Consider the following 14,700-nt stretch of genomic DNA (forward strand, 5'->3'; position numbering starts at 1 on the left):
GGAGCCGAGCCGGTGGTAGTGCCGCCTCCAGCCGCGGGGCGCGGGGTCCGCATCGTGGTGGAGTACTGGTGAGATCCGCTGCGAAGAGGTCCGGGTTGCCGCCCTCCCCCCGCCTAGGGCTCCCCCCTACGGGAGGGGCCGCGACTGTGGGTGGGCTGGGGTATGGTACGGTGGCCTTAGAAGGACATACGTCATAGGGTGGAGGGAGACAGCCCAGCCAAGCCGGGGGCGCAGGAGGGAGTTGCTCCCTCTCCGCTCCCCGCTTGCTCTGCCTTTCTGCTCTGCTCGCCCCGGGGCCGCATGCTGCCCCGCCCCCCCCTCCTTAGCCTGAGGTGGCTCCCAGCAAATGCCCCTGTCCCCGGCCCTGCTGCAAGTGCACAGCAGGGAGGGCCGTGCAGGAGCGGGTAAGTGGCTCAGCTTGGTCGCAGCTCTGAGCCAGCAGTCAGTGTGTCCTTGTTGTCAAGAAGGCTAACAGCATACTGGGCTGCCCTGGTAGGAGCATTGCCAGCAGATCAAGGGAAGTGATTATTCCCTTCTATTCAGCACTGGTGAGGCCACATCTGGAGTCCTCTGTCTGGTTTTAGCCGCCCTGCTATAGAAAGGATGTGGAAAAATTGGAGAGAGTCCAAGGGAGGACTAAGAAATTGGTTAGGGGCTGGGACACATGACTTATGAGGAAAGACTGAGGAAGCTAGTTGAGTTGAGTTGAGTTGAGTTGAGTTGAAGAGGGAGGGGAGGGGAGGGGAGGGGAGGGGAGCCGAGCCTTCAACTACCTGAAGAGTGGTTACAAGGAGAATGGAGCTAGACTGTTCTCCATGGTGACAGATGGCAAAACAAGGAGCAATGATTTCAAGTTGCAGCAAGGGAGGTTTAGGTTAGATATTAGGAAGAATTTCCTCACTAGGAGGGGAGTAAAACACTAATAGGTTAACCACAGGTGTGGTGCAGTCTCATCCTTGGAAGTGTTCAAAACCCGGCTGGACAAAGCCTTGGCTGGGATGATCTAGTTGGGGGTGGTTCTGCTTTGGGCAGGAGGTTGGACTAAAGGATCTCCTGAGGTCCCTTCCAGCCCTGACTTCCTATGATTCTGGTATGTGTATGTGTCATTCCCCACCCCCCAAGTGCTCTGGGGCAGATCTGGCCTGGGGCCCACAGTTGGCCAAGCCCTGTCCTTGGCTGTTGGAGCAGTTGTTATTGCCCTGTGAAGTCCCCCCCCCCCCCCCCCCCCCCCCCTTCTTCAGTTGTCACAAGTACCCAGTTACACCTTTAGTGCCCCTTCTCCAGAAACAGAGCGGGGCATGTAGTTTCAGAGTGGGCCTGGGCCCACAGGGCACTCATGTAATAATTCAGCCTGTGCCGTGGGACCTCTGGCTGTGTTAGTGCTGCTCACAGAGAGAGGCTGTCAGTGTTGTGTGCCCACCCCCCCCACCCTCTTTGCCTGACAGCAGGGTTCTCTTTCCTTGTTCTCAGTGAACCCTGTGGGTTTGAGTCGACGTACCAGGAGCTGGCGAGTGCAGTGAAAGAAGAGTACCCAGACATAGACATCGAATCCAGGCTTGGGGGGAAAGGTACGACTTTCCAGCAAGATCTCCGGAGAGCTCGGATGCCAGTGTGCCAGTCAAAGCCTTGTAACCACATGGGTCTTGTTTATCAGCAAATAATTTGGGGAAAAAATAGTTAAATCTCTTGGGGATAAAGGAGGCCATAGTTTTGGTCCCATGCTGATGAATTTCTCATTGGCTGTGCAGCTCCCTGGTTTGAGACCAGCCTGCCCTCAGCACTGCTTTTGTATCCCACTGTGATACGAGCCATCAGGGACCTCAGTTGACAGCTCCTACACAGAGCTGCCATCATGGCCACGTGTCAGGCACGTTTCATGGACACTGCCAACACCTATCTCTTCTGCCAGCACAGGGAGACCCTGATATGTACCTGCTCTGAGTGCGCAGGGGTTCAGCCCCTTCCACACCTCCTCAAGAAGCTACCTAGATCAAGGACAACAAGAAGTCATTTTTTAAATACATAGGGGGTAAAAAGAAGTTACCAGGTAATGTGGGGCCTCTGCAGGACACGCTAGGAAATCTGGTCGTCGCACCAGACAGCAAAGCTAAAGTATTTAACAATGTCTTTGCCTCCATTTTTCTGAGCAGGGACTGGGTCACCTCCCCCACCAGGACCCCCCGTAGGTCCCAGGGGAGGCACACCCAGACCTAGGGTCAGTGAGGACCTAGTCAGGGAACTTCTGTTTTGTCTGGATGTATTTAAATCAGCAGGTCCTGACGATCTCTACCCCAGAGTGCTGAGGGAATTAGCAGAGGTCATTGCAGGACCCCTGACACGGTTTTACGAGCACTCATGGTGCTCTGGAGAGGTACCAGAGGACTGGAAAAGGGCCAATGTGGTTCTCATTTTCAAAAAAGGGAGGAAGGAGGACCCAGGAAACTATAGGTCAGTCAAGCTTACCTCAGTTCTGGGTAACCTTTTGAGAGAGTTATCCTGGCGCATGTCCACGAGGGGCCAGCAAGGGAGATTATGCTTAGGGGCAACCAACATGGGTTCATTAAAGGCAGGTCCTGTCAGACCAACCTGGTGGCCTTCTATGACCAGGTCACAAAATCCTTAGACGCAGGTGAAGCAGTGGACGTAGTCTTTCTGGACTTTAGGAAGATCTTCAACACTGTCTCTCACCCCATTCTCGTTAAAAAACTAGGGGACTGTGGCATTGACACCTACACAGTCAAATGGGTCACTAGTTGGCTGGAGGGCTGCACCCAGAGAGTGGTGGGGGATGGGTCATTTTTGACTTGGAGGGATGTGGTTAGTGGGGTTCTGCAGGGCTCGGTCCTCGGGCCCGTGCTTTTCAACATCTTCATCAGCGACTTGGATGGGGGTGTAAAAAGCACCCTGTTCAAATTCGCAGACAACACTAAGATGTGGGGAGAAGTGGGCACGCTAGAAGGGAGGAATAGGCTGCAATCAGACCTAGACAGGTTACAGGGGTGGGCGTCTGAGAACAGGACGAGTTTCAACACTGACAAGTGCAAGGTACTGCACCTGGGGAGGAAGAACCAGCAGCATACCTACAGGCTGGGGAACTCCCCTCTCATCAGCGCAGAGACAGTAAAGGATCTCGGAGTCATTATTGATGCCAAAATGAACATGGGCTGCCAGTGTGGGGAAGCGGTTTTCCTGTCTCTCATCAATGCACATCTCCAGGCAGAGTTTCACAAGGCAGCATCCACTGGTTCCTTGAACGTGTTCACAAGGCAGCAGTCGCTGGCTGGTGTGCTTTGCTCAGCCTCCCCCCTTGGAACACTCGTTATGAACCCTTGACCTGCACTCCCATCCCTGTTTGAAAATTTTTTGCCCCAGAAAATCACTTGTGTCTCCAGTACTCTCCCTAATTAAGGGAGGCTTAAAGTTTCTTAGTTGGCCGAGGCTGCTTTACCATGATGCAACAAATAGGCTGCACCCCACTGTGAATACTGGGGTTGATAGGAACGTAGTATATATGGGAAAGTGTTGGGGAGCCTGGGGTAGGGCAGTTGTGGCTATTGGACCAGAGATGACCTGGAGTCTGCATCCTCTAGGCATAGTCGGGGACACACCTATGTGTACATAAAGAACATTTTTGCCCTTTACTAACCTGGAATTCAGCCTATAATTGTAATAATCCCTACGTACATACAGCCTAGTTTGTTTCTATTCAACATATAACTGATAAAATCATGGGTGACATGCTGTTGGAGATGATGGTCTCGTGAGAGTAAAGATACTTGATGTTGTTAAGAAGTTTCCAGTTTAGTGCAGTTGTTGGGGCTCTAGATACCTGATGCGAGGGCTGATCCTACACTGTTTGTTTGAAGCTGGGTTCCTGCGTTCTGTTTCTAAAGATGAGTGTTCTGTCCCATCTTTTTATGTTTCTGTTTCCTCTTCCATAAAGCAATGGTAACACTTGTCTGCCTTGCGGGGAGGTTGTGAGGTGTGGTAATTTTCATACAACAATAGGATCTTTTAAATTAAAAAAAATCATATATGAAGATGGGTGCAGAGCAGGCTTGTAATATAGCTTGTTAGATATGTTTTTTATCTTCTCTTTGAAGTCTGATCCAACATTATAACAGTGAGTAATGCATTTTAAAAAGTGTTTTGGAAGTGTCTGTGCATTGTCACATCTCTCTTTATATATTTTTAAGGTGCCTTTGAAATTGAAATTAATGGGCAGCTTGTCTTCTCCAAACTAGAGAATGGTGGCTTTCCATATGAGAAAGATGTAAGTGTCCAGATCCTAGTTTACACCTTGCATCAGCCTGTTTCAAAAGTGCCTGTAATGACTCTTGTGTTCACAGCAATTCCTTTGTGACTGAGAAACTTTCTGTTTCTGGAAGCCTGCAGTTTCTCAGAGGCATTTCATCACACTAGGGCTTTACTACTCTCCTTGGAGTCTTATTAAAGCTCATTTCTGTCAGGATTGACTGGGCCATGGGTGGTCACTTAATGAGTTACTGTAGGCAGGCTAGGGGTTATACCAGGTATCTGTTGCAATCCAAGTCATCTGGCTGAGGGTTGAGGTGGTATTGTGGTCAGGGTGGATGGAAGATGAGAGCCAGGAGGTCCAGACAAGGCAGGGGCAGAGACTATTGTGAGGCTGTAGCAAGGCAGGAATCAGGCTGGAGTGAGACAGAGGTCCAGAAGTACACACAGGGGTATTATTGCTGGGGTAAGTCCTACAGGAAGTAGGAGGGGTTTTATAGTCTCCCTGCTAGGGGCTTATGGTTCCCATAGGTTCCTCCTGGGTACCTTCAAATCTTGACCCCTGAGTGAGGACAAGGTTCAATCATTCATATCCACTAGAGGCCTGCAAAAGAGTGTTTGGTGGATGGATTAATGTCTTTCAACTCTTATCTTTTTTTTTTAGCTGATTGAAGCAATAAGAAGAGCCAGGAATGGAGAACCCTTAGAGAAAATCACCAACAGTCGTCCTCCATGTGTCATCCTGTAGCCTTGGCAGTACTGCCCTTGTCCATTCCTGTGCTCTGATCACCTTCAGTCCCACTTGTCTACTCTTATTTCATTATCTTGCTGCTTCTCCCTTTTCTGTCTTCTGGCTTAATTAGTTTGCTCTGTCGCTGAGCAGTGTCATGTATGGAACAGAATTGAAGGTAACATGAATTGCTAATGCTGTATAAAGAGCCTTGTGATAAATGGAGCTGTTTCACAGGTTGGTTGTGGGGGTGGGTATTATTGGAAATGGATCCTGAGAACTTATGATGCAGTGCTCTTAGTGTGTTGGATACCGATGAGTGGAACCTGTCTGTTAACCTGTCTCACCTTAGACACCTATACAAGTCCCAGAGAGAAGGAGAGTATGGGCTTCTCCTCCTTCCTCCCAGCCCCAGCATTTTTTTGTACCTCTATCAGTTATTTTTCAACCCTCCTTTAATATCCAAGTAGGATATTCTCCTACTTCTTGAGCACATGAGGAGAACACTTCCTGGCTCACTGCCACCCTCCCTTAGAATCCTCATGGCTTGAGGGTCCCTAAGAGAGACCTGAATGCTGCCCCGCTCCAACTCCCAACAGAAGTTGTAGTAGACACTGTGAGAAAGCTTTGCCTGGCATTGGGGTCTGATGAAGGGCTGCTTTCTGTAGGAGATAAAGGTGACCGTCTAGGGCCTTCTGCAGCGAAATGACCGAAGCTTTGAAGGCCTGTTGGTAGAAATCTGCCCATAAACTAAACCACAGAAGAAATTAATTTTTCTTAAACTCTGAACGCTACAGTTAATTATTAAAATCCTCTTCATCACTGTTTAAACCAGTGCTAAAGCAGGATCAACTAGACAGTAAGGGTTTTTTGGATGGAAACATTCTTTTCTGAATTGTTCTCCTCCTGAGGGTACCTTATGTGAGTGACTCTTCTAATTGACCATATGCGTCTGCAAAAATGAGCCCTTCTTCTTTGTTCTAACACCCAATTTTCACATTGCTATTGTGTCAGGACTTTGCCCTTTGACACTGAATGTCAGCAGGGGGAATGAGCAAGATAAAAGTGCTAAGTGACTTGAGAGACATGCTAGCATTAAAGAACCTGGTGGTGCCAATGAAATTCTGATTACCCGGCAACTAATTTATGCTTTGAGATAAGGGAGGGTGACTCTATTTATTATATACTGTGTATAAAAAGAGCCAGTAATAAATGCAAATCGGAGTAAAACTTGTGTTCCGTTTCACTTTGACGTCTGCAGCTGTCAAGCGGGTGGTACATACACCAGATTCTTTGACTGTTTTAGGTGAGGTGGACAGTGGGCTTTGGCACTCTACCTATGGTTACAGTAGTGCCTAGGGTGAATATTGGTCACACCTTTTATTTGAAGTCGGAGCTTTGAGCTGCCTGAAGTGTGATGCTCTAGGCCAGCAGTTCTCGACATTTTTTGTACTGGGACCCATTCATCAAGATCCATGGCTTTTCCTGACCCGCACCCCCCTGGCCCTGCTGGTGCCTGACCCACAGTCCCCTGCCCCCCCAGGCCATGCTGGGTGCCCTCACTCTCAACCTACAGTCCTCTGCCCCCCCACAGCCCTGCCGGAGGAAGCCCCCAGCTGCCCCCATCCCGCCTCCTAATCAGCAAGTGCAAGGCACTGGGCCCATGCCACCAGCTCAAACACTGAGCTCCCCATGGCAGAGGACTGCCCCCGCCTCCATTCCCTTCCCCTGCTGAAGGGCCAAGCGATTTCCCCCCACCCCTGCCCCACCACAACCCTGTGCCTGGCCACCATCCCATGTCAGCAGGTGCATACACACACACATGCATACCCCAGCCCTCCAGACAGTCTCATGGACCTCCAACCCCTACTCCCCATACACTTACCTGTGTCCAGAGGCTGGTGCTGCTTCCATGACCCAGCTTTGCTGTATGTTGTCTGCACGCTGTATGTTGGCCACACTGCCTCCTTAAAAATCAGCCATTGGTATCGGCCCAAAAAATCGGTTGGTGCACCCCTAACAATTAATACTGCCACCCTCCCATTCTGCCAAATTCTTAAGCTCCGCAGGGTTGGGTTGGGACTGAGCCACGTCTCCGTCCCATGCACAGCTGAGATGGAATTGCGCCATGCCCCTGTCCCCCTGTAGCTGTGTTGGGGCTAGGCTCTGTATCCCAATGCTTTCTGCGCTACCAGGTCAGGCTGCACGGTGCCTACTTCACGCACTGGATTGGGCCCACTAACTGCAACCAGTCCATGGATGGACTGGGCACCACTCATCTGGCCCACCAGGGCAGAAAGGTTTACCACCACTGCTCTAGTCCAGTGATCCTTAACCACCGTTAGATGTGCAAACATGATTCACAAGATAAACCCAAGTGTTTTTAAATAGGAGTGCTTGGTGTTAAAAATGTTCTCATTAAGTGTGCTCTTTTTGAGTTCTTTGCAACAGAAGAACTGCTCTGGTATTTTTCTGGAGTAAAAAATCTAGTGAAAGTTAGAGCCAGTATTTTCAAGGGGCGTCTCAAATCTATCGAGGGCTTCAAGTCTGAAAAGGTTGAGAACCATTGCTCTAGGCCAAGCTGGTCCTTGGGAACTTTTAAGGTTGCAACAAATTTGTATATGAAGGATCCATTAGCAAGACAAATGCATGCAGTCAAGTTTGCTTTGGTGCCTGCTTTTGTATGAGAGATGAATAATTAGCACTTAATGCATTTTCATCTGGGAAACTGCAATTAGGGAAAGTCACATCGCCTCTTGCCTCAGGTTCTCTATTGTAAAATAAGTACGTTCACTGGAAAAAAATGTGTTGACTCCATAGCTAATCCATTGTAAAATCCTAGTGGAGATGAGCCATAGGCAGTTTTTATGTCAATATAGCTTGGCAAGGTGAACCAGAGAAACTAGGATTTTATATTGAGTTAGCCTCTCGGGAAGGAAAACAGCCAAAACCAAATGGCTTTGAGGGTAGATGGGTTAGTTAATTGTGAGATGCCAAGTATTTTCACTGGTTCTGCTTTAACGGACATAAAAAATCACTTTAGTTTCCCTTTTGGTGTACGCTCCATCTTCAGGAAGAGGACAGCAAGTCTGGACGTCCTGCTCTCGAATGCTGGTGACCATGGTCCCTGGCATGGCAGAGTGGGTAGAGACAGTGTTTGCCCTCAAGAGATCAGGTTAAAATGAGAAGCTTGTCACTTCTTACCAAGCCTTTCATTAACGCATTCTGGGTTGATGAATGCTATGGGTCACTCACCTTCTCAGCTAGTAGTAGGAAAGGCGGGTGTCTTTTTTTTTTAGGCACTGCAAGTGAAGTTGACCTCTCCTGGGAGCCACTGCCCACCTGTGAACAAGACAAGGAGTGGAGGCCCCCTCCCTCCTCCAACTGGTAGGTATACTGGGTTTAATTATTCTGTTTCAGTGTCAGTTAAGGTATGGCTTTCCCAGAAGCATATACAATTATCCATCTGTGTTACCAATGACTCAAGCTAGACTTACAGCCATGAGGGGTAAGTATGTTCCTCTGCTCTCTGTAAGAAGGGGCTGTCACAGTACTAAGGATTATTATCTGCTGTGGACACCAAATGCTTGATATTTCTGCTTTTAGCATCAGTTGAAGAGAGAAAGCAAACAGTAGAAACATCTACTCATAGGAGAAAAGGGGGGAAAAAACACTTAGACAAATAGAGTAGAAAAACAATGTACAATTCTCAAATATACAAATAGTTTTGATACAATTGATTTAAAATAATCCAGCAGTCACCTAAAATGTACAATACTAACATTTGTTCAAAACAGACATTGGGGATATGTTAACAGAAGGCAGTCCAATTTCTGAGCAGGCAGAAAGTTGGGGAGCCAGGAGACCCCAGCTACAGCCGGAGTTCGGGAGTGGGAGCCTGTGGACTGTAAATTAACCCTTCTTGGGCTGCAGGTTAGACAACTCTGTTTTAACCCAAGTTCCACCTGACCTTCTGTAGGAGAAAATCTTACCCAGACATGCAAGTTAGCAAAGGTCTGAATTTAGTAGCAACCATGTGGAAGATCTGAGTGGTTGTCATATGCAGACAGAATGGCTTTCTAAAGGGAAAGGCTTTTTGTTGGGTCAGGAGACGGACCAGTTTCGGGGAGCAGATGGATTAATCATTGTGCATTAATGTGATCTGTAGCCCTCATGAAGAATCTGGAGGGGAAACTGGGGACAGCTGATTTAAAAAAAATAAATACTGCAGGTACAGTAGTGAAGGAAACCATCACATTCATGTGGAAACAGTGCCACCACAGGAAAAGCTAGAGGCCTTCCTGGCTTTTAGTCCATTGGCTTAATGGAAAGTCAAGGCAAGTACGACAAGCTTAATGTTGTGCTCTCAGTGCAAGAATCAGAGCAAACCAACACCCATCCCCAACTCCTCCCCCATTTTATAAAGTTTGGACAGAAAAAGGCTTCCCAGCTGCATGGGTCATTGATAAGGTTCTCCCCACAACAAGAGAGCACGGCTACCTCCGACTTCCACCCTGTTCTCCAGAATGTGCTGAATTTGATAGCTGAGCAGTGCTGTCCCTGGTTGGAACCTGTAGGAGTAGTGGTTTAGACTGGGAACACCTCCTTTGCTGTTCTTGATGGTTTGATGAGAGAGAGAGCTCTGTGCTACAGTACACGGCACATGCTTGACCCTAGCTCTGTAGGCTGGGGTTCTGAGGTGTTTAGGGGCAGGGAAGAGGTGCTCCTTGTTTCAGCTTGCCCCCGCCCATTCTTTCTATACCAAGTCCCTTAAAGCTTTTTCCATAGCTGTGTAAAACCAAAACAAAACATGAACTACTAGTGATCCTGTTCAGACTGCAAGAGTAACCATCAACCTTACTGGTACCCAAGGTGAGTTAAAGGACATTTTCCCTCCCTTTCCTTTCCTCTTGAGAAGAGGCAAGTGGTTTGCTGTTCCTATAGGGCTCCACGTTGCATTTTATCCAATCAGGATTGCTCTGATTGAGGTCCTTGTGTTTCAACCCCACCGTTGTCTTGGCTGTGGGCATTTCCAAGCTAAGTTGCCCATGGAAGTGAAGCAGTCTGGCACATTCCAGCATGGAGAAAGGGGGGATGGGAATATGGCCCCCACCTTGTCCAAATCATTAAGGTATCTGCCAAAAGGAATCTGGTTGCATAAAAAAGTGAAAACAAACTTGTTGCAAGTAGCACTGAGCCTGCTACCAGGTGCTTGTTGTGTTAGAGATGAATCAACAGCCCTTTCAGGTCCTTCCAGTTCATCTCCAGCCACATCTCATTTTAGGGAGACTTAAGAGGTGCTTTTGAGTGATTAGTTAAGGGGCCGCGATGCTGTTCTCCATGGATGCATTCATCGCTGGAGTCCTGTGCATAGATTAGCCGGAACTGTTCATACAGTGATACCTTGGCTGCAAGAACTTTTTCCACTGACTATTGACCAGCTGTGGCCATTAAGCCAATGTGTCCTTGGGCCGTGTGATGGGCTCGGTGAGGCCGAGGTACTCGGGGTTCTCAGCCGTTGGTGTTGGGGCAAAGCTGTTCATTGTGGAGCTCAGCTCAGTAAGGTTGGCTTTGGAAGGGTCCTGGTTCCAGTAGTAAGGGTTGTCAAAGGCCTGTGTGAATGCAGGGACCAAGGGGAGGCTGTGTGGGGCTAGGTACTCTGGGTTCTCCACTGCATTGGCAAAGCTGCCCTGGAAGGGGTTCTTTGGTTCCTTGATCAGCCCATTCTTTCCCAAGTGGCCCTTTGGCTTCTCCAGCGTGGATACCTGGGACCTTGGGTGTTTGGTAGGTGAGAGGCATTTCTCCATCTGGTTCACATATTCTAGAAATGGAGGTAGACACCAGTTAGTCATGGAAACTCTACCAACTCCTCATACAGCTCCTTGGGCCAGGGCAGGTACAGCCTGTCTTAGCTCATGCCTACAGTGGGGGGTGCTTCACTATAGCAACAAAACACCCCTAGATTATGTCTCTGCAGTCACTGTGACTACTTTAGGCATGCCCAAGCTAGCTTTGGGACTGCTAGCAGCACTACTGTTGCAACACAGAGCTCAGCGTGGACTACAGAACCTGTCTGAGAAGCTGAGTGGATAGCTCAGTTCACCAGCCTGCCCTGCGATAGTATCTGAGCCACCCAAAGTACATATGTGTGTGTTGCAGTGGCTTTACTATAGACACATCGTTGTGTGGGAACAAGCCTACTGACTAAACTGTACTCCGTAGTGGTAACAGTCAAACCAGCCCCTGAGTAAAGCAGGCTATACTGGTATAACTGCCTCAGCACTGCTCTTATCCCTGACAGCTGTACTGGCAAAATTAGGTAATTCCTTAATCAGAGAATAAAATCTTCCTTTCCAGGTCACTAACTGCCTCCCTGCCAGTTCTCTTAAGCTCATGATCCCTCTTCTATTTTTCCTTTATGACCTTGTTTTACCTTATTTCATCATCAAAAAAAGAAAAAAACCCAGCAGAACAGCTTGTTCTCATCACCAGGGCTTCAGCATGGGAACTAGGACCAAAGCAGGCTAACTATAAAACAGCCAGGTCTCAGAAGATGCCTGTACTGTCTATGCAGCATGGCACACAGTGTTGCAAGCATCACATGGGGACTGATATCAGTGCCCAAACCAAGATGTGCCAGCACCTCAGACAGTTTTGGGTGGCTACACCCAGCGAGTACAGCCTTTCTGAATCAAAACCACCCCACATGATGGATGCTTTCCTCAGAGCTGTTCTCTGTCATTTTACACAAGCTCAAGTCTCTTAGCCTCTCTGGGCCTCAGTTTCCCCCTGTAAGAGTGATGATAGCTTTGCACTCATAGAAAAGAGGACTGAGGAGGAGAGAAGGGGAAGGGCTCAGATATAGGCCAAACACATACCCTAGATGAGAAATGATTTTCTGATACTAATGAATTAGGCCTCAGGAGACAAAAGGACTAATGATCTCTGTTTTCTGGGCAATGGGGGGATTGATGGGGTCACCCAGCAAATTGATGGTAGAGCTAGGAGGAGCATGTCTCCCAGTTCCATCTCTGCACATTTGTTCACCACTGTTCAGCACTAGAAGCTGCTCTGGAATGTGGCTCCTTTTCCCCCTGCTTCAAGGAGAGCCCTTCCACCCGGTCACAGTACCTGGAGCCACACTGCGGGAAGTCGGTGTAACATAGCTGTCCGCTTCCAACCCCTTGTTTTCGTCACTCGAGATGCTGGTGGGATCCTCGCTGTACCGCTGTAGGGTGCTCATCTCTCGTGCAGGCAGGCTCTGCAGGGCTTTGTTTGAGGCATAGTCCCCATCCATCGAATCGGGAGCAGACCCTTCTGACTGCTCAGGGAGAGCCTGGCTTGGGTAGGGGTATGGACATGGTTCCTCAGTCTCCTCTGTGTCCACCTGGGTCTCTGTGGTGCTCTAGGTGGTGGTAGGGGAAGGAACAGACCATGGAGTAAGTAATCAGGGGCAGCATGCAGTCCAGATGCCAAGGCAGAGGAGGGGCTGGTGCAATGGGGCAGGAGGTATCAATGCTAGGACCATTTGTGGGGATACTTCTGAGTTAGCTGAGAACTCAGCCCCCATCACAAAGCAGCAGTCAGGTTAACCGCAAACTCTGCTAGGGAAACGCAGGGAGGGGGGCTCATTGTGGATCTTAGGTGAAGGCCTGGGGCTCTATCACCTGAACACCTGTCATGCCAGGTCACCTGGGCCAGCGCCAGTCTAGAGGCATGCCAGTGACTGAGTCACCCACACCACACCCTGCAGCACTGGGAGTTTCTCCTAGCCTAGGCCTGACCCTGCACATACTTTTTTTGCATACAGCCAAAGGTGATTTGGCTCACATTCAGCATCTGGCTTGGCCTGGAAAGTGGTGGCAAAGATAATTCAAGGCCTCACCGCCACCACATGAGAGAACACCCGCACATACCCTGGTGGAAGAGATCCTGCTGCGGTAGTTGGTTGAGGTCTCCCCATTGAAGAAGCCCTGGTGAGGCACCAGGTACTCCTCAGCGTCCACCAAATCCTGCATGTCCTCCTCTTCCAGGAGGGTGCGGTAGAAGGTGCTGGCTATGGGACTGGCCAGTCCCATCTTGTCTTCATTCTGCAGGAAAGGGTGGGAGAGGGTTGTTCATTGACATTTCTCCTCAATCTATTGAGTCATCAGAATAAAAAGTCCCAGGGAACCCTGAGCCAGCATAGCTTCAGGATGAGAGGGTGGGTGGGTAGACTGCCAAGCAGCTAGCACCTTGGCTGCTAATGCCCTCTGCCAGCAATATGTTCTGGAGATACATTCTGCCCTAGGTAGTTGGTATAAAGACTGCACCTAGGTGCCTAACTGTCTAGAAAGGACACTCCTTCATTAAAGGCTGTATTCATTCTTGGCCTCTCTGGCACCTTTTAACCCAAACCACTTGACAGATGTGTAACCTCCTGCTGGCCTCAGGAGGAAAGACTGAGCCGCAAAGAGAACTGACTTGATCAAAGCAGCTCAGTGAACGAGAGGCAATGGAGCCCTGGAGTCCTGACTTGTTCCTGCACTAGACCACGTATTATTTTTGCCAGTACCCAGCCTGGTGTGCTGCACTTTGAGAAAAACATAAATAAACTAGGAAGTGTCCAGAGAAGAACATCTAAAATGACCATCAATCTAGAAAATATGGCATAGGAGGAAAGACTGAAAGAATTGGAATTGTTTCATCTGGAGAAAAGACAGGTAAGGGAGCATTTGACAAGAAGTTTTGAATAAAAAAAAAGGGTTGTTGTCAAGAAGATAGTGATCAAATGTCCACTCTGCCCACTGGGGACAGGATAAGAAATAATGGGCTGAATTGCAATAGAGAGATATGGATTGGAGATTAGGAAGAGTTTTCCAATTTTGAAGGTGGTAATGTACTGGAACACACAACCGAGAAATGTGATGGAGTCTACCATTAGAAATTTTAAAATGCAGGTTAGACAAACATTTGTCTGGGACGGTTTAGACAGAGATATTCCTGCCTTGGACTAGCTGTCCTGAGGGCTGTTCTATCCCTTTTATTTATGATATTAGATTTGGTGGAGATCAGAGACTCTGTGGACCTGCTGAGGATTAGAGTGAGGTGAATAAAGCCAGGTCATGTACATGCTGAGTAGAGTTTATCCCAGATGTATACACCACAACTGACAGATTTTTAGACCCAAGCAGTAGCAAGGCAGATATGAAGAGAAGTCTCACAAGTCTCTACCCCCAAGCCCACCCTGCCAAAAGCTGTCCAGTAACACAGGCCTGTTCTATATACCTGGATGACCACAAAGCGCTGCGGGTCCCGTGCCATGCGAGAGAACTCTGCGACCAGCTCCCGGAACTTGGGGCGACACTCAGAGTCAATCATCCAACCTGCAGACAGAGCAATGCACCAGTGAGCCTGCCAGCGAAATGTCATATGGGAGATGCTACAGCAGGAATTTGTGCCAGGACTGAGTGCCGTATGCAGTGACCTCCTTCATGCTCAGAACACGGGACTCCACCTTTCTGTGGTCCACATATCCGGCACACTTAAAGCTGGCTTAAAGGATTTTGGGTGGTTCCTGTCTCTCATTCTGCCATGGGAGCAGACAAAGCAGCAAACCTAGAGCCCAGAAAGAAGCACATCTCACCCTCCCAGTGGATTCTCTCCATAGCCAGCTCTGTTCTACCAGCACAGATAACCCAACTCCAGGGTCTTTACCCAGAAAAGAGACCACCCAG

At 48.8% G+C, this 14,700-nt stretch overlaps 2 protein-coding genes across 3 annotated transcripts in view; one reads left to right on the forward strand and one right to left on the reverse strand.

The window, feature by feature from the left end:
* The window catches only part of MIEN1 (migration and invasion enhancer 1), a 7,690-nt gene extending 1,476 nt beyond the window's left edge, over window positions 1-6,214 (forward strand). The window contains exons 2-5 of the mRNA XM_006022592.1: window positions 5-68; window positions 1,471-1,568; window positions 4,197-4,273; window positions 4,919-6,214. Coding sequence (XP_006022654.1) covers window positions 5-68; window positions 1,471-1,568; window positions 4,197-4,273; window positions 4,919-5,002 — 323 coding nt within the window. The 3' untranslated portion in view covers window positions 5,003-6,214. The remainder of the gene's footprint in view (window positions 1-4; window positions 69-1,470; window positions 1,569-4,196; window positions 4,274-4,918) is intronic.
* A 2,437-nt stretch (window positions 6,215-8,651) lies between these two features.
* ERBB2 (erb-b2 receptor tyrosine kinase 2) overlaps window positions 8,652-14,700 on the reverse strand; it is a 49,678-nt gene continuing 43,629 nt past the window's right edge. For both annotated transcript variants that reach the window (XM_025202926.1, XM_006022547.2), the window contains 4 exons: window positions 14,252-14,349; window positions 12,901-13,074; window positions 12,116-12,389; window positions 8,652-10,805 (listed from right to left, as the gene is read on the reverse strand). In XM_025202926.1, coding sequence (XP_025058711.1) covers window positions 10,435-10,805; window positions 12,116-12,389; window positions 12,901-13,074; window positions 14,252-14,349 — 917 coding nt within the window. In that variant the 3' untranslated portion in view covers window positions 8,652-10,434. The remainder of the gene's footprint in view (window positions 10,806-12,115; window positions 12,390-12,900; window positions 13,075-14,251; window positions 14,350-14,700) is intronic.

This window comes from Alligator sinensis, unplaced genomic scaffold (genome assembly GCF_000455745.1).
Source record: "Alligator sinensis unplaced genomic scaffold, ASM45574v1 scaffold886_1, whole genome shotgun sequence".
In the NCBI taxonomy this organism is placed as follows: domain Eukaryota; kingdom Metazoa; phylum Chordata; order Crocodylia; family Alligatoridae; genus Alligator; species Alligator sinensis.